At 49.3% G+C, this 23,861-nt stretch overlaps 3 protein-coding genes and 2 long non-coding RNA genes across 5 annotated transcripts; 2 read left to right on the top strand and 3 right to left on the bottom strand.

The window, feature by feature from the left end:
• Positions 1-1,361, top strand: LOC311015951. Its single transcript, XR_014597420.1, has 4 exons — positions 1-580; positions 621-640; positions 861-880; positions 941-1,361. It is a non-coding gene; the product is annotated as an uncharacterized lncRNA (long non-coding RNA).
• A 35-nt stretch (positions 1,362-1,396) lies between these two features.
• Positions 1,397-8,809, bottom strand: calm1a (calmodulin 1a). Its single transcript, XM_084013395.1, has 6 exons — positions 8,688-8,809; positions 3,444-3,474; positions 3,163-3,306; positions 2,951-3,057; positions 1,927-2,062; positions 1,397-1,433 (listed from the first exon to the last, which is right to left on the bottom strand). The coding sequence occupies exons 1-6, from the start codon at positions 8,688-8,690 to the stop codon at positions 1,405-1,407; spliced, it is 450 nt and encodes a 149-aa protein (XP_083869521.1). The 5' UTR covers positions 8,691-8,809; the 3' UTR covers positions 1,397-1,404.
• Positions 8,810-9,996: 1,187 nt separating this feature from the next.
• On the bottom strand, positions 9,997-18,321 carry nrde2 (NRDE-2, necessary for RNA interference, domain containing). The gene is made up of 19 exons (XM_084013519.1): positions 18,242-18,321; positions 17,511-17,616; positions 17,122-17,319; positions 16,846-16,986; positions 16,506-16,768; positions 16,208-16,419; positions 15,884-16,111; positions 15,090-15,279; positions 14,868-15,001; positions 14,377-14,497; positions 14,123-14,295; positions 13,871-14,042; positions 13,556-13,776; positions 13,022-13,478; positions 12,426-12,817; positions 12,180-12,319; positions 11,361-11,502; positions 10,739-10,810; positions 9,997-10,448 (listed from the first exon to the last, which is right to left on the bottom strand). The coding sequence occupies exons 1-19, from the start codon at positions 18,300-18,302 to the stop codon at positions 10,323-10,325; spliced, it is 3,549 nt and encodes a 1,182-aa protein (XP_083869645.1). The 5' UTR covers positions 18,303-18,321; the 3' UTR covers positions 9,997-10,322.
• Positions 18,322-20,533: 2,212 nt separating this feature from the next.
• LOC311016240 (tubulin beta-4B chain) lies at positions 20,534-23,297 on the top strand. The gene is made up of 7 exons (XM_084013829.1): positions 20,534-20,679; positions 21,452-21,560; positions 21,737-21,847; positions 21,954-22,198; positions 22,301-22,623; positions 22,708-23,052; positions 23,133-23,297. The coding sequence occupies exons 1-7, from the start codon at positions 20,623-20,625 to the stop codon at positions 23,278-23,280; spliced, it is 1,338 nt and encodes a 445-aa protein (XP_083869955.1). The 5' UTR covers positions 20,534-20,622; the 3' UTR covers positions 23,281-23,297.
• Positions 23,158-23,769, bottom strand: LOC311016241. The gene is made up of 2 exons (XR_014597463.1): positions 23,351-23,769; positions 23,158-23,302 (listed from the first exon to the last, which is right to left on the bottom strand). It is a non-coding gene; the product is annotated as an uncharacterized lncRNA (long non-coding RNA).
• Positions 23,770-23,861: the final 92 nt, after the last annotated feature.

Raw genomic sequence — 23,861 nt, 5'->3', positions numbered from 1 at the left:
GCTCGTTTAATGGATTTTATTGGAAAAACAAAATGTAAAGACTAGCATGTACAACTTGGAATGCAGATCAACTGAACTGAACTTGGACTGGGCCGGGCCTCGCCGCACCCAAACACACACACAAACTCACAAACACAAGATAGAAACGCTGCAAAGCACCGACCCCGTCCCCACTAAGTGAAGCTAACACCGGTAGAGTGACGACACGCACAAGCTTCCAGGCAACGCACTGTACACAGCATGACGCAGTGACACACGTTGCCCCAAAGTTATCGGTATGTCGTCACCTTGAAGCCCACCCAACCCTTCAAATAGTCTGGGACACGTCCAACACCCAAGGGTCTCCAGTCTACGCCCACCCCGGCTTCCCCTCAAAAAAGGTAAACACACACAAAAAAGGATAAACCGAGTATCCTCACATGCCAGAAACACAGAATCTAAAATGAGTTCTTCCATTTTAAAATTTTTCTTAAAAATATCTCTGTTTTCACGGACTTCATTTAGGTAAACAAACCCATAAGTTTCTGCTTGTTCACTCCCACACATCAGTCAACCCTCGCTTGGATCTGAGGAGCCCCAGGTCAACCAGAGGAGCCCCGGGTCAACCAGAGGAGCCCCAGGTCAACCCGAGGAGCCCCAGGTCAACCAGAGGAGCCCCAGGTCAACCAGAGGAGCCCCGGGTCAACCAGAGGAGCCCCAGGTCAACCAGAGGAGCCCCAGATCAACCCGAGGAGCCCCAGGTCAACCAGAGGAGCCCCAGATCAACCAGAGGAGCCCCAGGTCAACCAGAGGAGCCCCAGATCAACCCGAGGAGCCCCAGGTCAACCAGAGGAGCCCCAGGTCAACCAGAGGAGCCCCAGGTCAACCCGAGGAGCCCCAGGTCAACCAGAGGAGCCCCAGGTCAACCAGAGGAGCCCCAGGTCAACCTGAGGAGCCCCAGGTCAACCTGAGGACCAACACCAGCCTTCTGCCGCCGGGCTCTCATCACTAAGCCATCTAAAGCTGCATGCATGAAGAACAGAAGAAAGGAAACAGGAAGTCATAGAAGAAAGGCGATTGGCCGTCCCATATAATCATCATGAGATCAGGCAGATGGAACCAGGAAGCAGAGGCCAGACCAGCCAGCTGCATAGAGGCTGCTGAGCTGACGGGCTGAGATCTGGTTGGGCAGCTTACCGCCGGGGGCGGGGAATACAAGCCAGTACATGCAGATTCACTTAGTTTCATTTTACTTTGTCTTTTTTTTTTTAAACCTTTTTTGAGCTTGTTTATATGGACAGATTTTCAGTTTTCCAACATTCAGTTTAAGTTGTCTATACAGAACAGTATGAATAAATGTAGATTTTTGCAATAAGAGGTAAGTGAAACATTTGACTGATTCTTAGTCTTTAATGTGAGCCCAGTTCATTTGGCAGTCATCATCTGAACAAATTCTGTGGGGGAAAGAAGCAATACACTCATCAGGAACAGTGTTTCAACTGTGAACTAGAATCAGTGAATCAGTCTGATTGTCAAAGTAAAGGAAACCAGCCATTGGACACGCAAAGCATTCTGTGCATCATCAGCAGAAATAAATATATATATATATATAATATATGAGGGACACTTAAAGGCTTGATTTTAAGGCTCTTTCATGGGTGGTGTGGTTGTAAAAGTTAAAGCGCTGCCTCATCCCACTGAAAGGCAGAGGATGTTTTTTGTGCTGCGGCGACATGATTACACTTATTATGCATCAGGGACATATGTGGCAGGGAATCATTTGTAGGTTGAATGTGTTTGGGTTGTACAGCGTGGGCTTTGCTGTGTTGTGCGAGTGGCCTTGTTAACGGTGTCTGCTTCGTTACAGAAACACACTGAACCCTCGGCACTAATGAAGAACGGCTGCGTGTCCATGGCTACGTTTCCTTTGTGCTGCAGACGGCGTACCTTCATAGTTGACCTGTCCGTCTCCATCGATGTCTGCTTCTCTGATCATCTCGTCCACCTCCTCATCTGTGAGCTTCTCTCCCAGGTTAGTCATCACATGACGCAGCTCTGCTGCACTGATGTAGCCGTTGCCATCCTGCCCGACACACGGAGCATTACAGGGGGTAACCAATACTTCATATGTACATCCGTGTATACGTTCTAGGGCTGCAGCTATCGACTGTGTCATCCAGTAATCGGATAAAACATTAACATTGTGTATAGTTTCCCAATACACTGTTCATTTCTTAACACATTCAGTCAATGACTACAAACAGGAATAGAGACGAAAAGCAAAAAAAGCTAAAGATGAATGTTTTTTTTTTTATTTAAATCTCAACACAAACCAGAAATCAAAATAACCTAAATGGTTTAAAACTTAGAATGCTCGTCCCGGTTCGCCACACCGGCTCGGATGGAGACAGTCTTAATTTTTGATACTCAAGTCACTTGGCCTGATTACTTTTCCTCACAAACATTCCAAACAGCCAGTCAGAGAGGAAGGCCCGCCCCTACCCGGCCTCTGATTGGCTCAGACCGTGGTGATTCATCTCTGTATGCTGTGGATTACTACACACACACAAACAGACCAGCTGAATGGAGGTGAACAAGGAACATGCTTAGCTGCACTTCACTGATTGTTGGTGGCATGTTGCACTCTGGAGCCCTGCCTTCCTCAACAACGCATGGGACGATGATCCCTGCTAGGCAGCCGCTTCATGCCCAGATAGGAATTTAACCAAGCTTCAGCCCTAATACATTCATACGTGTATTCATATGAAAAGGACGCTGTCCGTTCAGAGCAGCCATCTCCCTCGAGGACACTGAACGCTGCACCGTAACGTGCTACGTCACGTAAACAGCCCACGCCGGCTGTGCAGTCTGGATCCAAATGGACACGTGACCACTTAAAAGATGGATGTGCTGTGCTTGCCGTCTTCTAAAGGCTTTTAAAACACAAAGTTTTATAAGGAAATAGGCTTACTTTATCAAAGACCCTGAACGCCTCCCGGATCTCCTCTTCACTGTCGGTGTCCTTCATCTTCCTGGCCATCATCGTCAGGAACTCTGGGAAGTCAATAGTCCCGTTGCCTGGAGGTGGGGGGGAAAGCCAGGAGGTGAGTTATAAACACTATATAGTTTGGAAGGGACTACGAAGACTAAAGAAAACCCTTCCCTGGGAGGTCATCCACGTACCATCTGCATCCACCTCATTGATCATGTCCTGGAGTTCAGCCTCAGTTGGGTTTTGTCCCAGTGACCTCATGACGGTGCCCAGCTCCTTGGTGGTGATGGTCCCATCTCCGTCCTTGTCAAACAGGGAGAAGGCCTCCTTGAACTCTGGACGAGGAGGTGCAGGGACAGGAGGGAGTGGAACAAATCATGAGTTACACTGATATTCCAATGACTGTGAATGGACCTCTGCATGGAATGTGTTTACTGATAAAATGGTAAAGCAGTGATTGTGTTCACCTCACCTGCAATCTGCTCTTCTGTTAGTTGGTCAGCCTAAAAACAAACAGAAGACAAAGAATACTTTATTATAAAACAGCTTCCTCTTTCAGGTAAAGGCTGGGAAGCACATCATGACGGGTTTTAATAAACTCATGTCCTAACGCAACATGCGTCATTTACTTCAGGTGTTAACAGCCCAACATCAAAGCCAATCAGCCATCCAACAGGAGCAGGTGATCATACGCTGAATGGAAGCAGGCAGCAAGGACCCGCCCGTTGAACCAGGTATGGTAACGTGCTCCATCATCATACCAGACACTATTAGAACCTGTATACGAACATCTAGTCCCAGTAAGAGCCCGTATAACTACAACCACATCTACTATCTCATCCACACGCCATACATTAATACGTAGTTAAACCTCCCCTCTGAGCCGTGGTGTACAACCTTTATGTCCTCAAAGTGGATATCCGTGAGGTCGGCCACCAGCTTCACGGCCTTGGGCGCCGTTTTTTTGGCCTCTCCACCTCTGCCTCCTCCGTCCAGCCTCAACCCACCAGCTCCTCTGCGCTGCTTCAGCTCCATGGCTCTTCCTCCTGCACCTCCCCCAATGACTCTTGCTTTGCCGCCGAGGCCATCCAGCGCCCCTCGCACCATCACCAGGCCCTCAGCAAGGCACTCGGCCCGCTTGCTGTTCTGGACGCCCTGTTTTTTAACCTCCGATAGCTCCGCCTTGGTTCTCTGCAGGCAGTTCCTCAGGTCCTGCATCTCTCGGACCAGGCTGTCCATGCGTCCGGATGAGGAGTCCATCAGCATCTGCAGGAAGGCTCTGTAGTTCCTCTCCTGCTGCTGGATGAGCTCTGCGTAGTAGTGCTGCTGTTCATCCAAGAGGTCGTAGACCGTGGACAGGCTGACCAGGTCGTCCTCGGCTGGGTACAGAGCCACTTTCTTGGGCAGCATGATGAGGGACTGATGGCATGAAGGGCAGGAATGATGTCGTGGGATGGGAGGACCAGGCGGGTGAAAGAAATGGTGGCCAGACATCTATCAGTCCCTCCTGATTTGTAAAGCGGATGGACAGAGGAAATGGTGGACAGGAGACTTCATCCCTCTGAGTAGTTACGTAACTGTCTGGATTGTCTTTAGTCCTCCTGGACAGGTAGAGAGCTGGACAAACCTGGACTCATCTTTCAATTCATCCGGCCTGAGTGGATGACAGAAGTCTTTGTCTCTGGAGTGGCACTGACCTCTCTTCCATGAGCTGGGTGGAGAGCTGATGGGAACGTGTCCATCCGTCTGTCGCTCAATCAGTCCGTCTGCTCAACTGTCCATCTTTCTGTCTGTCCTGGTGTCTTGCAGCGCTGCGAGTGGACGTGACCAGACGCTGTCCTTCCCTGGCTGCGTCTGACTCCCACTGGGTGGAGTGTGTGTGTGTGTGTGTGTGTGTGTGTGTGTGTGTGTGAGGTGGCCATGAAAATGGATTTGAGGTGTGTGAGAGTAACAGTGTCCAGACTGGGGGAGGTGTTAAAGCGTGGCCTGTCATCTCACTGCTACAGTTGCAGCTCCTAGGGAGGATCGGTTGGCTGGTCACCTGACCTCCCAGACCTGCATCATGGGTCAGGGGGGCCCCCATCCACGGCTACAGATGATGTGAGTGACACACTCATGTCCCCAGGGGTTCACCATCAGAGCGGAGCTTGGTTTGAAGTAAATGGGCCAAAGAATGGGAAACTGCCCTCCTTACAAACCCCATCCATACCAGCACATGTGAGCGTATTCACCACGTTCTGAGGATAAAGTTGGTCCTCTTAAGAAACCAACCCTATTCAGCGAAACAATCCCCATCATTGCTTGAAGAACTTGAATAAGAGACCGTAAGACCAGATGTGAATATTTTTCAGAATGTAGTATGTTGTAAGATTCAGTGATTAAGAAACTGTCCAGATGGTTATAGAAATAAAGGTAATGTTGATCATCAATACTCTAAATACTGATATTTTATCCCAACTATATCATTCATTTGTCTGCCTTTAGGGACGGAGAGAATGAGGAGGAGGAAATACTCGAGGTACACTACAATCAGTGCACCTTTACCTGGATAGTCACATTCACACACTGGATCTAATCCAACTCATTCACACAGCAATGGCGTCGCCTTCAGGGCAAGTTGGGTTCTTCCAGGGACACGTGGGCATGCAGACTGGAGGACTCAGCCCAGATGTGATTACAGTGGTTAAACAGAGGTATTAGTGCTGTAGAGCAGTAAATATGAGGCTGCATGTATGCGTGTGCTCCAGCGGTGGCTAACAAGCTGCTAATCGCTCTTCCTCTCCAGGTGCTGCCATGCTCATGGGAACGCAGCACGGATCCTTTTAACAAAGCTGAAATAGAGTTTCTAGTAAATGTACTGCTGCCAAATCAAGAATAATCAGTCTTAAATATGGTCATCTTTATAAGAAAATGTTTGGAACATAACGCTATGTCCACTACGCTGTAAAATAGGTCACTTTGTTCACATTCAGTGAGAACATGATTCTCACTACGAGTGCAGTGAGAAGTCCAACAACCAGGACAATTACACGAGTCTCACTTCCTCCATCCTTCCTTCCTCTAACGCTGTCCATCACGTAGCTATGGTAACCACAACACAGCTGTGTGCCCGTGGTAACCAATCCAACAGAAACAAATGAACGCTGCAGGAGCATGCGAGTGGTCAGATCTCATTACATGTATTGATCCTCCGCTCCTCTCCCAATGTTTTCACACCTAACGCAGTTAATTAAGGGTTGATTTAAAAAACGGAGCCTGGGATTGTTACAAAGCTGTTCTCGTGAGTTTTATGTTATTTCCGTGGAGTAATTAAGCGGGTTTTACGACACAGTAACATGACTGTTTTTTTCCATTGGGTCTGGTGTATTCAGAGAAACAAAGACTTTACTCTTCAACCTAAAGATCTCTCGGTTACAAGCATTAGGTAGGAGCAGCATGTTGATGTGCTGTATTGTGATAGAGCTACCTCCACAGGTTTTTAGAAGAAAGGTACGTCGTTAGAAACACGACTCCTTCCAAACCTCCCCGGCTATCACAAGTTCACAAGCACAATGTTTGCCTATGCTTGAAGTCCTGAAGAGGCTGAACTCGTATGGAGCCGATAGTTACCTGACCCCGGTCCCTTGATGGCTACCAAACCGCTCTGATTTCATTAAACTTTAGTTGAGCTGACCAAAGTTATGAGATGTTCTCTTTCCTAATAATGCCGTGTTCCACATACCTCCAATATCTCATCAGCTCTTCTAGAAAGACAGACCTGCTGGGTTTTATTACAGCAATACCATCAGTTAATATGTCCTACCTGGGACACCGTTCATCACACTCCGTAGTTAACAAGCCACGAGGACAGAGACGGACACACGAGGACAGAGACGGACACACGAGGACAGAGACGGACACACAGGAGGACACACACACGAGGACACACACGAGGACAGAGACGGACACACACACGGGGACACACACACACACGAGGACAGAGACGGACACACGAGGACAGAGACGGACACACGAGGACAGAGACGGACACACAGGAGGACAGAGACGGACACACAGGAGGACAGAGACGGACACACAGGAGGAGAGAGACGGACACACAGGAGGACACACACACACACGAGGACAGAGACGGACACACAGGAGGACAGAGACGGACACACAGGAGGACACACACGAGGACAGAGACGGACACACAGGAGGACACACACACATGAGGACAGAGACGGACACACAGGAGGACAGAGACGGACACACAGGAGGACAGAGACGGACACAGGAGGACACACACACACGAGGACAGAGACGGACACACAGGAGGAGAGAGACGGACACACAGGAGGACACACACACGAGGACACACACCGGGACACACACACGAGGACACACACACGAGGACAGAGACGGACACACACACGGGGACACACACACACACGAGGACAGAGACGGACACAGGAGGACACACACACAAGGACAGAGACAGACACACAGGAGGACACACACACGAGGACACACACCGGGACACACACACGAGGACACACACACGAGGACAGAGACGGACACACACACAGGGACACACACACACACACACGAGGACAGAGACGGACACACACACAAGGACAGAGACAGACACACACGAGGACACACACCAGTGTTAGTGAGTCGGCATGTGAGGAGGAAGCTGACCACCTGAGTTCCCAGAGGCTCCAGAGCAGAATATGAACCTGTATCCTGTGATGTGTTGCTGCTTATTAAAAGGTATCTCCATAAGTGATTAATTTAGTGATTAGTTAATGAAGGAGATGACACCCAGCGTTCAGCAGATGACACCTGTCAAACAAGGTTTGTGAACCTGCATGCAGCCTGGAGAAAAGGCCACCACACATAATCTGATTCCCCACAACATGCCTAAGCCCCTCCCCCCATCCATGACGGGTGTGACGCTGCTCCTGGTCTAGGGACACCAACAAGCCGACAACGTGCATCATGGACAGACAAACCCAGACCTCACCTCTGGACCAAGAGGACACACGGTGATAAAAGCCTTCTAGATAGACACAGTCTTCTAACTGAACCTCAAACCTGTGATTTAAACATAGCACCGTCCAAATAAGAACACCTGGGCTCCTCTGGAGTTGTCCAGGTGTAACTCTGTGACCTCATTAGGACTCACTGCAGCGTTTACTACAGGTGTTCTATGGCTGCACTTTGGTCGGTGTTCCGGGTAATTATTACCCGTAATAACTATTAATACTTGGAAGGCTGGATAACTGTAAAACCAGCTCCCACCCGCCTGTAATGCTACCCCCCGACCCTCTGAATATAACGGGCACCGGCATACACAACACCGTCACCGCGAAAGCCCCGTTACTCCCGACATGAACGCGCATCGGTTAGTTACAGCGGGATCCCGACAACACGGTCCCCGGGATGCACCGTTAGCTGTGATGCTAACACATGAGCCGGGCGAACCGCCAGACTACCGCCGACCCGTGGCCGCCCGCACCGAGCGGCGTCACACCCCGCCGGGCGGACATCACGGCTGAACGGCCGCCGTCCCAGTGGCGGGAACGACAGCGCCGAGGCTAGCTTCACGTCTCGCCCCGGTGTGAGCGGCTAAAGGCTAGCTAACCGGGCGGTACGAGCCCAGCGGCGGGTACAATACACAGACCGGAGCCCGGTCAACCGGATCGGGAGTAGCATGACCACCGATACTCACCATGTCTGCTTGTGCGGGGACGTCGGTCTGCTAGCTACGGGGAGAGGAAATGGAAGGCTGCCGCTGAGCAAGGCTGGAGGAGGGGGAGGGGTGGGGGAGACGCAGCACCGCCGCTCCACTCTGTATTCCTCCGCACGGGGGCTCGCTCTCTACACGTGCACAACCGAGCCTGCTGCTGTGCGCGTGCACGTCTGTGGGGTGGCCATGTTTCATACAGGGATCATTCTAATGTTCTTTTAGAATGGAAGGTGGTGAGATCACGTGGCCTCTGATGGAGCAACACGTCACCCGTGTTAGGTGGTTTATAAACTGTGTAATGCTCGATGCAAATAGCTTTATTGTGATAAAACGCAGCATCGAGATGAAGTGGTCATGACTTCATACCGTTTATAAAAGATTCCTTTATAATATATGTTTATACTAGTGTCTGTCTTTAAAGAGGTTTCCCCGTATCTGTAAATAACAGGGCTTTCTTATTTGTCCAAAGTGACGAGGAAAGTGACGGACTACTTTGTGATACATATAGTTTTAAGCGGGCGGAAGGATACACCCACGGCACCGGGAAGTCGGGGATCTGATTCTTTTGAGAGGCGGCTTCTGATTGGACAGAACAGACCTGCAATATTCTGCCCGCTGTATGGAGGCCGTTGATTGGCCAGGGCGGATCTGCAATGCGTCAAAACACGGCGCGGCAACGATGGCGGGAGGGAGGGGGTCGAGTCCACCGCCACCGTGTACGCCATGTTTGTTCTGTATCATGAGGAATATAGAAGGGCAGGTGAGACGTTCAGGTAAATCACAGGTGTGACGCGGGAGTAAAGAATCAAACGTAGGCATGAGTTTATGATGTAAATCATAAATAAGAGGATTTAAATTAATAGGAAACAGCAACGTGTAGTTAAAACATGTTAAAATGTTATTTTGTAAAAATAACACCACGTGGAAAAGACAACTTCCTGAATGTGATCCGATGTTTCCCCAGGATGCAGGCTCGATGTTAAACCTCATCAACAGGATAATTATGACTCTATTTAACTTCCTGTATATAGTGCTAATAGTTTTTTTTTTATTGTACTTTTGTTGTTAATGCATGTTTATTATTTATTATCCTTATCTTTACTGTCTTGCTGCTGTAACACTGTAAATGTCCCCACTGTGGGACGAATAAAGGACTATCTTATGTCATCTGTTTTTCATGTATCTCATGTTTACAGTTCATTTCATCAGACCATCCTGTGCAGTTATCTTTACACTCTAATATAAACGTGCTGTAGACCTTCTAAAATAATTACAAACACACACACATGGATGAGAATCATACATTTATTAAAAGTGTCTGGAACTAAAATAAAGCATTAAACATTCAGTACAACGGAGAATCATAGCCGGCGGGTTGCCCGTGTTGTTGGGGTGTGTGTGTGTGTGCGTGTGTGTGTGTTGTTGGTGTGTGTGTGTGTTGTTGGGTGTGTGTGTGTGTGTGTTGTTGGGTGTGTGTGTGTGTGTTGTTGGTGTGTGTGTGTGTTGTTGGGTGTGTGTGTGTGTGTGTGTGTGTGTGTGTGTGCGTGTGTGCGCGTATGTGTGTTGTTGGTGTGTGTGTGTGTGTGTGTGTGTGTGCGCGTGTGTGTGTGCGTGTGTTCAGTCCTCCAGTAGTATATCCAGTTCTTCTAGAGGAAGTCTAAGTCGGAGCTCTTTCTCCGTCATCAGATCCACAAACTCCTGCAGATGCTCTGGGAACAGCTGCACTGCGTCCATGTACAAACCCTGATCACACACACACACACACACACACACACACACACACACACACACACACACACACACACACACACACACACACACACACACACACACACACACACACACACACACAGAGAGAGAGAGAGAGTGTTAATTCCTCACACACACACACACACACACACACACACACACACACACACACACACACACACACACACACACACACACACACACACACACAGAGAGAGAGAGAGAGAGTGTTAATTCCTCACACACACACACAGCTGCAGTTTGTAAATATCAGTCAGGCTCACCTTAGCCCAGGGAATGTTCTGCAGGGCCTTGTAGAAGATCCCTGTGGCTTTATCCACCTTCCCTTCAGACACCTGCGCGCACACACACACACACACACACACACACACACACACACACACACACACACACACACACACACACACACACACACACACACACACACACACACACACACAGTCGATATTTAAATCTACAGATGACACGTGTGAATGAGAAAAAGAAGGCAGCACACTAAAGGTGAGGAGAGCAACCAGCAGAGTGACATCCAGACACCATGTGATCTTAAAGGCACAGCAGCTTTTCTTTACTGACATGCACGTCTGTGTTGTTTCCTTTGAGTATATATAGAAAATAATATATAAGTATGTATATTTCATGCTAGATGCCAACTTTCCCACATGAAACGGGTATTTGAGTCTTTGTGTGTGCATGGATCAGCTTACGGAGAAGTTGATAAAAAAGTAGTTTTCTTTCTCAGTGAAATCTGTCATCATGCTGTCATGAGTATTACATTAAAACGTGTCATGAATTTCCCATATGTGTGTTCTTCCACCTGACAGGTGAGAGAGTCCAGGTAAAAGCAGCCAGCGGTGACCGTGTCGGCCTTATTTGCCGTCTCACCAGGAAGTGCATGTACATCCTCCAAAGTAAAGGACAGTGGGAGCCCATCTCCGTTGCTATGGCGCTCTCAAACAGCCCACGGATACGGTTGCTGAGGCCGTTCTCCGGCACGATGGGCAAGGCAGCATCATGAGAACACGACCTGTTACCAACATAAAAAATATACACAATTATCTTTTTGAAACATTCTCGGCTTATCAGGAACAAACACGGAAACATTCTGGTGATCCATTTTGATCGTAAAATGTAAATCCCTCGTGTGAGGATACACTTCTACATCACAGACGCTAACAATGCTTCCATTTCTTAGGACCTCATTGTTTGTTGTTGTCAAGATCGAGTGGTTGTTGTTGTTGTAATACTCGTCTCGGCCACAAGAGGCAGAAGCTCCTCTCCCATGTGTTGTCAATGTGACTAAAGCAGTCGTTTTCTTCCGGGTACATTTAACTATGACCACACACACTAGCTGTGCCTCGTGTTTAGAGTGCATGGAGAAATTAAACATTCATGCTTTCAGTCCTATTCAGATGATATATATAGTGTAGAGTGCTGAACTGCAGCCTCTTGTGGCCGAAATGAGAATTACAACAACAAACACTGAGAAAAAAAGGAACAATTAAAAAAACCAACAAAACGGTTTCTGCCCCCGTGATCCCAGGTCTAGAGAAATAAGCAGCATGGGGTGAAGGCGGGGTTCACCTGGACAGGTGGTAAGCAGCAGGTTATCCTGCAGAAGCCTTTTCCACCTGTTATAACTCATCATCTCATATTACATGTAAACATATAATGAGTGCAGCGGCTCCTCCCATCACCTCTCACCTCTGAGCAGCGTCCACCAGCTGCTTCCTTTGTTGCTCGGCAACAATGGCAAAGAGGCGGGGCACCACGCTGCTGCTGTCTCGGGTCACAGAGTGAAAGAAACGCCGCGCCCGGCCGGCGCTATGGAAACGGTTCTCCACCTGAAACACACCAGGGTCGCCATGGCAACATGCAAACGGAGAACACGCTGGGATAAGCACAGGAACCCCTGGTCCATGTGACCCACTAAAAACCAGGAGAGCTTACCTGTACATATACGCTCCAGAGGGGGGCGCTGCTGGCCCAGGCGGAGAGGGCAGAGGTCAGCGTTTCTCTCAGTGTCGCCAGAGGAAACACACTGATGCTGCTGTGGTACCTGAGCAGCGCTGCCTGCTGCACCGCTAAGGCCTCACACTCGCACGCCAGCCTGGCAGCACGCCACCTGCTGGCGGACTCGGCTTCGCGGCCGGTTTCCTGCCTTCCTTCCTCCTGGCGGCCGAGCTGTTGCTCCAGCGTGCGGTGCAGCTCCTCCACCTTCTCCTTGGCCCGGCGGTAGATGGAGATGGCGGCGTGGACGCCCATGGTGAGGTACTGGAACAGAGCGTAGCAGCCCAGCAGGCCTCGCAGCCTCAGCTCCTCTCCTGGCAGCTCCCCCTGACCTGCGAGGGCGATGAGGAGAGATCACATGACATCGTGCTGCAGGAGACAGACCGGCCTCAGCAGTGTGGCTCTGCTGGGACATCGGTGTCATCTTGGGTTCTACAACATTACTTTCATGAAGACCGTGGCTTTCATGCTCATCAATCTAAATCATGAACCGCTGAGATCTCTGATGGGACACTGGAAGGTGTGGGGAAGTGAACCTGTTCTGGTCTGGAGGTCTTGGTCCAGGACTGACAGGCCGGCAGTCAGGGTCTGCTCGTACGCCTTCCTGGCTTTCAGGATGGAGACTGGGGAGACGGTCTGGGAGGACGATCCTTCCGCCAGCCGGGTCAGCACAGCGACCGCTGGGGACCCGGTGACATCAGTCAGTCCTCCGCCCGCCCCGTCCTCCTCCACCTCCAGCTGGGCCCACAGCAGACACAGGGAGCAGAAGGCGGGGCTCTTCAGGCCGTCGGTTCCCCCGATGGCGCTGGCCGTGGAGAAGACTTTGCGGGCCTCGTCCAGGTTGCCCAGCAGCCACTCCAGGTGAGCGTACTCCCGCCACAGCACCAAGGACGAGCGGTTGTCGGGCTCTTTGAGCAGTTGCTTGGCAACCCGCTTGCTGCTCTTGCCCTGACAGCGGAGACGCTTTCTGTTGCCACGCAGGCAGCGCAACACCTGACAAACAAACAAGTCAGTTAGTGAACAGACACTTCTTCTCCCAGCTCCTCCCTTCCAACACAAGCCCCTCCCACCTTGAGTTTCTCGTACTGCATCCAGCTGAGTGAGAGCACGGCTCGGGGCTGGCCGGCGAGGACGGGCCGGACCATGCTGAACACGTTGGTGACAAACCTCTCGCCCTGCTTGCCAAGCCCCACCCACCGCCTCGTTCCCTGCAGAGTGGTCATGTGACCTACAGAGTTCACCCCGGAGTCAGGCAGGTCGTGGGAGGTCAGAGGACGCCTGAGCTCGTTACCTAGAATGTGACATGATGCCAGTTTTGTCTCAGCTAAATATATATATTTTGAAATAGCTAGGTGTGTCATTGTGCCTGGCGGCGTCATGTTTACCCTGAGTGAGCAGAGAAAGGTTCTCCAGCAGCAGGCTGGGCTGACAGGGGGCAGCAGAGAGCACAGAGTCCACCGGCAGCCCCAGGAAGGACAGGAAGCGGAGCAGCAGCCGGAGCTGCAGCTCTGCTGAGGACAGACAGATGAGGGACGGGCCGATGTCGTCACACAGCACCTGCAGGAGTCGGAGAGAAGGAGCGAGTCAGACTCCTGCAGCCTGACGGCTTCCAAACACGATACACGCCGAGTCAGCACCTGTCTGTCCGGGTCCTCACAGTCCTCCTCTGATTGGCCCTTGGCTTTGACGGGTCTCCAGGGCAGCCAGTGAGCCGCTTCGCGAGACGACTCCACGTCCAACCAAACCGTTGATCGGGGCAGAGCCCGGTCCTTCACCTCGTCCTCGTCCTCGTCGTCCTCCTCGTCCTCCTCTGTGCAGACACGTGTTGTTGTTTAGAGAACCTCTTCGAGGAATGACATCAGGTGGAAGGCTGTGTTTGTGTGTGTTTCACCTTCGCTGGGCTGCAGCCAGCCTCCTCGCTCCTGTTGCAGCATCCAGGCCTTCCAACCTCTGGCCCCCGCCTCTCCGACCCGCTCCTCCCCGCTGTCCCAGAACGGCTCGAAGAACTCCACCTGCACGAACGTCAGATATCAGTGACATCATCCTGCTGCTCCGCTTCCTTCAAAGAGAGTATGCACGTTCACTTCTCTGATTAGCAGGTTGAGAGCATTATATCTGCCTGTTTTACGGCTGTATTACTGGATCCACCATCACACTATTTTACATCAAGTTTGCTAGCTGGCGTCTTCATGTCGACCCGCTGACCGGCAGGAAGCCGTTGGCAGGAAAGCACACGCCTGCTTGAACGGCGTGCAGCATTGCTCCCTTGCACTACAACAGTAACCAGATCCGCCTCCTGCCACCTGGAAGGAATCCACACGCAGCAGAGAGAGAGTGTGTGTGTGTGTGTGTGTGTGTGTGTGTGTGTGTGTGTGTGTGTACCTGCTGCCTGGTGGACATCTGTCGTACGCTTTCAGGTTTGTAGAAAGTGAAGTCGATCATGGCCTGGAACAGAGCGACGGCCTTCTCCGAGTGACCCGCCTGACGCAGGAAATGACACTGCTGGGTGAAGATGTCTGGACGGAAGAAGAACAATGAAAGCTCTCAATGAGCACTCAACAGTGTCACATGACCTCTCAGGGCACAAACACGCATCTCCGTTACCCAACATGTCCTCCTCCAGCCCCGGCAGGGCCGGGTGGGACACCATGCTGCCGTCACGCACCGCACTGAGCGTGCTCAGACACTTCCCGTACGCAGCGCTGACCTTCGACACGGTGAAGTTGCTGAAGTAGCTCTGGGTGAACAGCAGATACTCCCTCCACAAGGGGGCACTGTTTGGGTGGAGGAACACCTGACAGGCAACAAATAAAGTCAGATTTACTGTTCTGGTGTACAGCAGGGCTTTGATCGGGCCACATAGAGACAGTTATAAGCAGCCACAGGCGACAGTGAACAGTTTTCAACCAGTTACTCTGCGAGACAATCAGCGTTTCTAGAAGAGTACGCAGCAGTTTAGTGTTTGACATTACACTCCTTTATACATAACGGATATATTGTGTACACAATGTATTTCTGTATCTACTGCTTAACTTTAGATTAGTACTTTTAAACTCTAATACAGTGCATGGCCTATATAACCTATATAAGTGCCCACTCTTATAATAATACAGATATAATGTTGTGTATAAATCTGAAAACAGTTAAAACTGGTGGAGATACTGGTTTCTATGGTTCAAGCGCTGCTTAAAGGCTGGAACAAACAGAACAGATCAAATATGATCCTTTTACAACATGAAGTCTAGTGTTTAAAGGAGGATGTGCAGCGAACACACAGAAACGTGGCAGGGCGTCTTTCTAAAGACTTTCACTAACGTAGGAGCCTTCATGTTGAGAAGGAGCCGTGAAGTCAAACCAACACGGAGGGGGTTTGAAGGAGCACGAGGACGCAGACTCACCAGTTTCTTCCACTCCTTGGCCAGCAGCGACGGCTCCCACAGCTCTTGGCAGATGCGGAGCCTCTCCAGCTGCAGGGCGATGCAGCTGTGGTTGGTGGCCACCGATCGCTCTGCGATGCTCAGCTTCTTCTCCAGGACGGCTCTGTAGGAGGACTTCCGCCGCTCGGCCGGCTCGCCGCCCCGCTCCTCCTCCTCGCCGCCACCGAACACCGCTGCGCTCAGCTCATCCTGCAGGGAGACAGGAGTCACACACGTACACTGCAGTTCATCGCCGAGGGGAGGATGCTGTGGTCGTCACCATGGTAACCGGTGGAGCCTTCATACCTGGTATTGAATGAAGTCCAGCCACAGCTGCGTGTCTGCCGGCTGCTCCCTGAGCCGCCTGTTGAACTCTTCGGTCCTCCCGGCCAAAGGCTTCGGCGGCGCTGCGTCCGGCTGCTGCGCGGGCACCTGCAGTCCCTTCCCCTGCAGCCAGAGGGCGGTGGAGGAGTCGTACACACCGAGAGGGTTCCCTGAGGAGGGCTGGACTCGGCCACCTGGATCCAAGCAACACACTAGCTGAGGCTTCATCTTTTCAGATGGTAAAGTCCTCCCCATCACCCCCGGTGGTTAAACCCCTTACCTGTCTCTCCTCCTTTCCTCTCCTCATCGTCACCCAGTGAGAGGAAGGTGGGGGGGCAGATGGCATCGCCAGGGATCGTGGGTAATGTAGGAACAGGGGGCTCGGACCTCAGCAGCTGGCGGTTGACTGCAGAGAAGTATCTGTCTGCTCCTGCTTTCTTCTTGTCCCCACCTTTCTGCTTCTTATTGGAGTCGGACTCCTCCCAGCTGACTCCCTGCAGGCGGAGGTCGAGACCCAAGGAGGAGGTGCCTTTCCTCCGGTACCTGGACGCCCCCCGCATCATCATCATCTTCAAAATGATCACCTACAGCATTTGTGTGTGTGTGTGTGTGTGTGTTACCTGGCTACGTCTCCTCGGTACAGGGACTTGTAGGTCCAGTTGGCCGGGTCTGCTTTAGGGTCCACACAGAACGGCAGCTCCGTGGGCGACTGGACGTCGTCCAACCAGGAGAAGCGACTCGCTAACGGGGCAGCCTGAGGCCTGCATGGATGCACACACAGCAGACGTCTGTCTCAGTGTGTGTGTGTGTGTGTGTGTATATATAGATAGATAGATAGATAGATATAATATATCAGATCAATAGTGAAAGCATCTGTGATGTACAAGTGAGCGTACCCGTCTGCCTCTTGTGCCCGTTTGAGGTCACTGGGGAAAATGACCTCAGAGTCACTGCCGTCTGAATGTCTCCCACTCTTCTTCTTGTGTTTCTTCTTCTTCTTCCTCTTCTTTTCACTCTTCTTTTTCTTCTTTATGGGTGGCACATGACCCTCCTCCTCCTCCTCCTCCTCCGTGGAGATCAACTCTCTGCACACACTGAGAAGTATAAGGTGAACTCAACGTACAATCAAAAGTACTAATACTTGAAAACGTGAGGAAATGTCCATCGAGCATCACACACAATCATAAAAACATGACATAAATGAGAAAGAAAACAGAATAAAACAATCACACAGAAGCCCTACGACGACCAGAGTGTGTAACAGACAACGTCCAGGGTTTCTGACCTCGACTCCTCCTCGCTCCTCCTCGCGGCGCTCCTCTCCAGCAGACGGCCGTGAAGAGAGACGGCGGCTCCAGTCCGGAAACTCTGATTGTTCAACCAGTCCAGCTCTGAAAGGACAGACGGAGCGATCAGGAGGACTCCTCCAAAGTCACATTCAAGCACTTTCCAAGCATTTCCAGGTGCATTTCCATGCTTTTCCAGCCCCTTCCAGCTGTGGTAAACTCCATATTTGTATCAATCCAATGGTCAGTATTCAGTCTACTTATGATGTCACTTGTTCATCACATTAAATGAGATGTTATTGTCCTCTAAACAACCAACATGATGTTTGGAGACAGCTTTTTACAGAAGGACCACAAATGAAAGGAAAACTAATTCCACTAACAGATCCACAGAAATATAATCACCAACTATTTTCATCATCTGTTCATCATCAAAAGTCATTTTTCATAAAGAAATGTCAGGAAATGCTGTTTTCAGTCCCTCAGATATGGAGATCTTCTTTCCTCTGTTCTATCATAGATGTCATCACATACAACACACATTTCAAGACCTTTAGTCTACATCCAACAGACAGGACAGTTAGCTAACGCGAAGCTAGCTAGCAGGTAGGCGGCTAGGTTGAGAGCTAACGCCAGCTAGCTCGTAGCTCTACAGGTCAAATCTACCCAACGTGACGACACCATGACGTCGAGTCCGCGGTGAGGCCTGTGACGTAGGAAGGAGGCTCACCTTTGCGCGAATCCTCCACTTTGTTGCTTTCCGCTGCCGCGAAAGCTGGAAACAGCGCCATGACGGCGCGGCGCACGTAAACAGTCGCAGGAACATGACGTCATTTGACGACGACACACTTAACTGACCAATGGGATGACGAACTGAATAAAAGTGAATTTAATGGTCACAGTTTTTCTAAACGTTCATAAAAACAAAGAGTATGTGAAGAATGAAATATGTGTTTCGGTTTACTTCCTGGAAATGGATGAAGATGATGAAGAGGAGGTGAAACAGACCTGGGTGAACCAGACCTCCAACCAGACCTCTGTCGCCCTCTGGTGGTGAAAACAGCTACGACCTTTGATATTCCAGTTTTACAGATTGCAGTCACAGCTCCATGTGTAAACCTCGGACACTGCATCACCAATACTCACCTGAGCTAAACATCACCTGCAGAACGGAAACACTGTGAACCATCACCATGACGACGACAACACGCAGTCACTCAGAACACACCGGGAGGAAAGACACCAACACACACCAACACACACGTTACACACTGTAGTCATTTCAGTGATGAAACACAAACCAATATTTTCTTAAAAGAGTGAAATTCTTTCACGTGAACATTTTTACTTTATAACACACCAGTTCATTTTAGGTTAAACAAGTCAGAAGATATATTTATTGTGTCTCTAGTCATTTACTAATGCTAGTGTTGACAACAACCATGTGAACTACAGCATTTCCTTCATCTGACCCTTCCTCTTCCTCCTCCTTTGGTAGTAAAACATCTCCATGTGTTCACTACCAAGTCTGGAACCAGACACCTGCTGAGGCTTTCAGCTGAAGATCATCAGTGTTTGAAAGTCACCATGAGGTCATCCTGCTGAGTGTGAGGTTTACCGTTTTACAGAGTCAGGAGAGAAGTGTAGAGTTTATAAAACTGTAGTCATGAACCAGGAGAGTTTGGTCCACATGACCTTCTGCTGTGCAGACTGTTAGTTTCTCACATGAAGCTGCAGTTGTTCTGTTGTTTAGCAACCTAGACAACTGTAATTCCTTCTCATGGAGGATTAGACTACTGGACCAACATTACATAATCACAGAAACCGTTGGTGAAGGTTGTGCTGTGCAGAGCGTATGCTACTACTACTATTATTATTATTATTATTATTATTATTATTATTATTATTATTATTATTATTATTATTAATATTATTATTATTATTATTACTACTACTACTACTACTACTACTACTACTACTACTATTATTATTATTATTATTATTATTATTATTATTATTATTATTATTATTATTATTATTATTACTACTACTACTACTACTACTACTATTACTACTACTATTATTATTATTATTATTATTATTATTATTATTATTATTATTACTACTACTACTACTACTACTACTACTACTACTACTACTACTACTATTATTATTATTATTATTATTATTATTATTATTATTATTATTATTATTATTATTATTATTATTATTATTATTATTATTATTATTATTACTACTACTACTACTACTACTACTATTATTATTATTATTATTATTATTATTATTATTATTATTATTATTATTATTACTACTACTACTACTACTATTATTATTATTTTTATTATTATTATTATTATTATTATTATTACTACTACTACTACTACTATTATTATTATTATTATTATTATTATTATTATTATTATTATTATTACTACTACTACTACTACTACTACTACTATTATTATTATTATTATTATTATTATTATTATTATTATTACTACTACTACTACTATTATTATTATTATTATTATTATTACTACTACTACTACTACTATTATTATTATTATTATTATTATTATTATTATTATTATTATTACTACTACTACTACTATTATTATTATTATTATTATTATTATTATTATTATTACTACTACTACTATTATTATTATTAATTTTATTATTATTATTATTATTATTATTACTACTACTACTACTACTACTATTATTATTATTATTATTATTATTATTATTACTACTACTATCTGTCCTCTGCTGAGCAGGAGGCTGGTGTATGAGATCATCCTAACTGTCGTTGCTGGTTTAGGGAGTGTCTCTCTTGTGTATTAGACTCGACTTTGCGTTACCATAACAACGGAGCCCGTTGTATTATCCAATCAAACCGCGAAACAAGGTCCTCTCGACCAATGAGATGTCGCGTGTGCTTAGCGGGGCATGCCGTCGGGCCAATAGGACGTGTCGGCCGAGTGCCCTCGGCAACCCTCGCCCTCCTCGGGTCAGTCCGCCGCTGGGGAGCCAGAGACAAGCTACGAGTCCGCGTCGGTCCTGTTCGGGACTTCGTTCACCACCACCATGAGAGAAATCGTGCACCTGCAGGCCGGCCAGTGTGGCAACCAGATCGGAGCCAAGGTGAGCGAAGCCCCGTGAGAAGGGGCTTTAACCGCCTCTGACCCCGCCGAGTGGAGCGGAGCGCTTTCATTGGCTAATAGCAAGCCCTACTATGATCGCTGGGCTTCCTAGCAGCGCGATAGCTTTGGTTTCCATAGTAACGCGATAGCTTTGGTTTCCATAGTAATGTGAGGACAAGTCCTACTATGATATCTGGGTTTCCTAGCAGCGCGATAGCTTTGGTTTCCATAGTAACGCGAGGACAAGTCCTACTATGATATCTGGGTTTCCTAGCAGCGCGATAGCTGTGGTTTCCATAGTAACGCGAGGACCAGTCCTACTATGATCGCTAGGTTTCCGTAGCAGCGCGATATCTTTAGTTTCCATAGTAACGCGATAGCTTTGGTTTCCATAGTAACGCGAGGACCAGTCCTACTATGATATCTGGGTTTCCTAGCAGCGCGATAGCTTTGGTTTCCATAGTAATGTGAGGACAAGTCATACTATGATAGTTCGGGTTACTGTAGCAGTGCGGTAGCTTTGGTTTCCATAGTAACGCGATAGCTAGGGTTTCCATAGTAACACGGGGATCAGTCATGCTAGTTGTGATAACTAGGGTTTCCATAGTAACGCGAGGACAAGTCCTACTAAGATAGCTTGGGTTACCATAGCATCGCGATAGCTTTGGTTTACATAGTAAGAGGTTTAGCCATGCTAGTTGTGCTAGCCACCGTGAGAATACGTCGTGAGTACGTCACGCTGGTTATCCGGGTTTGTTCTTCTGTGTTGGTAGTTCTGGGAGGTGATCAGCGACGAGCATGGTATCGACCCGTCCGGGACCTACCACGGGGACAGCGACCTGCAGCTGGAGCGGATCAATGTGTACTACAACGAGGCTTCAGGTGAGATGACTAGCCACGGTACCGCCAACTGGTTACCTGGTTACCGCTACCATGACTCAGCACATCAACAAACCGCCAGCTGACTAATGACATCATCATCGTCATTGTTTCAGCACTCTCTGTGTAAAGTGTAATCATCATAATAATAATAATGATATTCATGCGTCTGTCTCCAGGTGGGAAGTACGTCCCTCGAGCAGTGCTGGTGGACTTGGAGCCCGGCACGATGGACTCTGTGAGGTCTGGTCCCTTCGGCCAAATCTTTCGACCAGACAACTTTGTCTTTGGTGAGCGTTTCCATGTGGACACCATGTGTGTTGTAGGTGTTAGACATGTATGGTGATGGAGGTGAGGTGGTGCCCTGATACATGACTGTATTTGCATGTGACACAGGCCAGAGCGGAGCAGGCAACAACTGGGCTAAAGGCCACTACACAGAGGGGGCGGAGCTGGTGGACTCGGTCCTGGATGTGGTGAGGAAGGAGGCGGAGAGCTGCGACTGCCTCCAGGGCTTCCAGCTCACGCACTCCCTCGGAGGAGGCACCGGCTCCGGCATGGGCACGCTGCTCATCAGCAAGATCCGGGAGGAGTACCCAGACCGCATCATGAACACCTTCAGCGTGGTGCCTTCACCCAAGGTACAGACAAAACATACAGACATGGACCCAGGTGGAAGTACAGACATGTTTTAAAAGAAGTGTAACAGGTTTAAAAGGCGTGCTCACCTTGTCCTCTCTCAGGTGTCCGACACGGTGGTGGAGCCCTACAACGCCACGCTGTCGGTCCACCAGCTGGTGGAGAACACAGATGAGACCTACTGCATTGATAATGAAGCCCTGTACGACATCTGCTTCCGCACGCTGAAGCTGACCACGCCCACCTACGGTGACCTCAACCACCTGGTGTCAGCCACCATGAGCGGTGTGACCACCTGCCTGCGCTTCCCCGGCCAGCTCAACGCCGACCTGAGAAAGCTGGCCGTCAACATGGTGCCCTTCCCCCGGCTGCACTTCTTCATGCCGGGCTTCGCCCCCCTAACCAGCCGGGGCAGCCAGCAGTACAGGTGGGGGGTGGAGCTTGTTGACCCCAAGGTTGCATTTCAATGCATTTGTGCTGAAGCCACAGGTAACGTTCTGTCTCTTTCTAGGGCGCTGACCGTCCCCGAGCTCACCCAGCAGATGTTCGACGCCAAGAACATGATGGCGGCCTGTGACCCTCGCCACGGCCGCTACCTCACCGTCGCCGCCATCTTCCGAGGGCGCATGTCCATGAAGGAGGTGGACGAGCAGATGCTGAACGTGCAGAACAAGAACAGCAGCTACTTTGTGGAGTGGATCCCCAACAACGTGAAGACCGCCGTCTGTGACATTCCCCCTCGCGGCCTCAAGATGGCCGCCACCTTCATCGGCAACAGCACCGCCATCCAGGAGCTGTTCAAGCGCATCTCGGAGCAGTTCACCGCCATGTTCCGCCGCAAGGCCTTCCTGCACTGGTGAGTGAGAGAAGGCTGCTTCTGTATCCATACACCAACCATTTCAGTCCCAGAGACTTCAACCAGGTGTCTCCTGTCAGGTACACGGGCGAGGGCATGGACGAGATGGAGTTCACCGAGGCCGAGAGCAACATGAACGACCTGGTGTCCGAGTACCAGCAGTACCAGGAGGCCACGGCCGAGGAGGACGGCGAGTTCGAGGAGGAGGGCGAAGAGGACTTGGCCTAGACGTCTGCCGGGACCCCGACACCTGCCGGGACACCTGTTGGGACCCCTACACCTGCCGGGACCCCGACACCTGCCAGGACCCTTTTCTTACTATGCAACAGTTGGGTCATCATAGTTCAGATCATCGTGGTTCAGATCATGGCTCACAGCCTCGGCTTTCAAACCTTTCACTGCTTCTCTTCTTCCTTCCTGTTTTTGGATATGAATGTTTTGCATTTCTGTTACCGTGGGAACGGTGGCGTAGTGAGGGAGGGGCGGTCGCCTTCTTGTTTTCAAGCTGCGGGTTTTAAACGTAGTGGTGATGAAAGCCAATGATAGACGGAGCAGTTAAAAGCATCGTTGCTGAGTTTGACAATCAGATGGAGATCAATCCTCCAGCCAATGAAATCATTTCATTTCCAACACCTGTAAGCTGCTCTCTGCTGTTCATCCTCGTGTGCTGGGTGTTACCTTCTCAGTCTAGATGGGTAGAAGTTTAATAAAGAGTTCATGAATACGCTGTGTGGTTGCTTCTGGCTGAAACCAAATGATAAACCTCAACATAACGTACATCACACGTGATGATGAACGCTGCTCATGTC

Source organism: Eutrigla gurnardus, assembly GCF_963514095.1.
Source record: "Eutrigla gurnardus genome assembly, chromosome: 7".
NCBI classification, from domain to species: Eukaryota; Metazoa; Chordata; class Actinopteri; order Perciformes; family Triglidae; genus Eutrigla; species Eutrigla gurnardus.
The sequence above is the reverse complement of the archived record's forward strand: the minus strand, read 5'-3'. Positions and strand labels throughout refer to the sequence as shown.

Excerpts from the sequence above, each read along its gene's own strand:
- calm1a (XM_084013395.1), bottom strand. Across the intron at positions 3,307-3,443 it reads AACAGAAGAGCAGATTGCAG|AGTTCAAGGAGGCCTTCTCC; the intron begins GTGAGGTGAACA and ends CTCCTCGTCCAG. Across the intron at positions 2,063-2,950 it reads CGTTCAGGGTCTTTGATAAA|GATGGCAACGGCTACATCAG; the intron begins GTAAGCCTATTT and ends TGTGTCGGGCAG.
- nrde2 (XM_084013519.1), bottom strand. The coding sequence starts at position 18,302 with ATGGCGCTGTTTCCAGCTTTCGCGGCAGCGGAAAGCAACAAAGTGGAG. Across the intron at positions 16,769-16,845 it reads TACCGAGGAGACGTAGCCAG|GTACCGGAGGAAAGGCACCT; the intron begins GTAACACACACA and ends GGGGGCGTCCAG. Across the intron at positions 12,320-12,425 it reads TCTGGAGCGTATATGTACAG|GTGGAGAACCGTTTCCATAG; the intron begins GTAAGCTCTCCT and ends GGTGTGTTTCAG.
- LOC311016240 (XM_084013829.1), top strand. The coding sequence starts at position 20,623 with ATGAGAGAAATCGTGCACCTGCAGGCCGGCCAGTGTGGCAACCAGATC. Across the intron at positions 21,561-21,736 it reads GTACTACAACGAGGCTTCAG|GTGGGAAGTACGTCCCTCGA; the intron begins GTGAGATGACTA and ends GTCTGTCTCCAG. Across the intron at positions 22,624-22,707 it reads CGGGGCAGCCAGCAGTACAG|GGCGCTGACCGTCCCCGAGC; the intron begins GTGGGGGGTGGA and ends GTCTCTTTCTAG.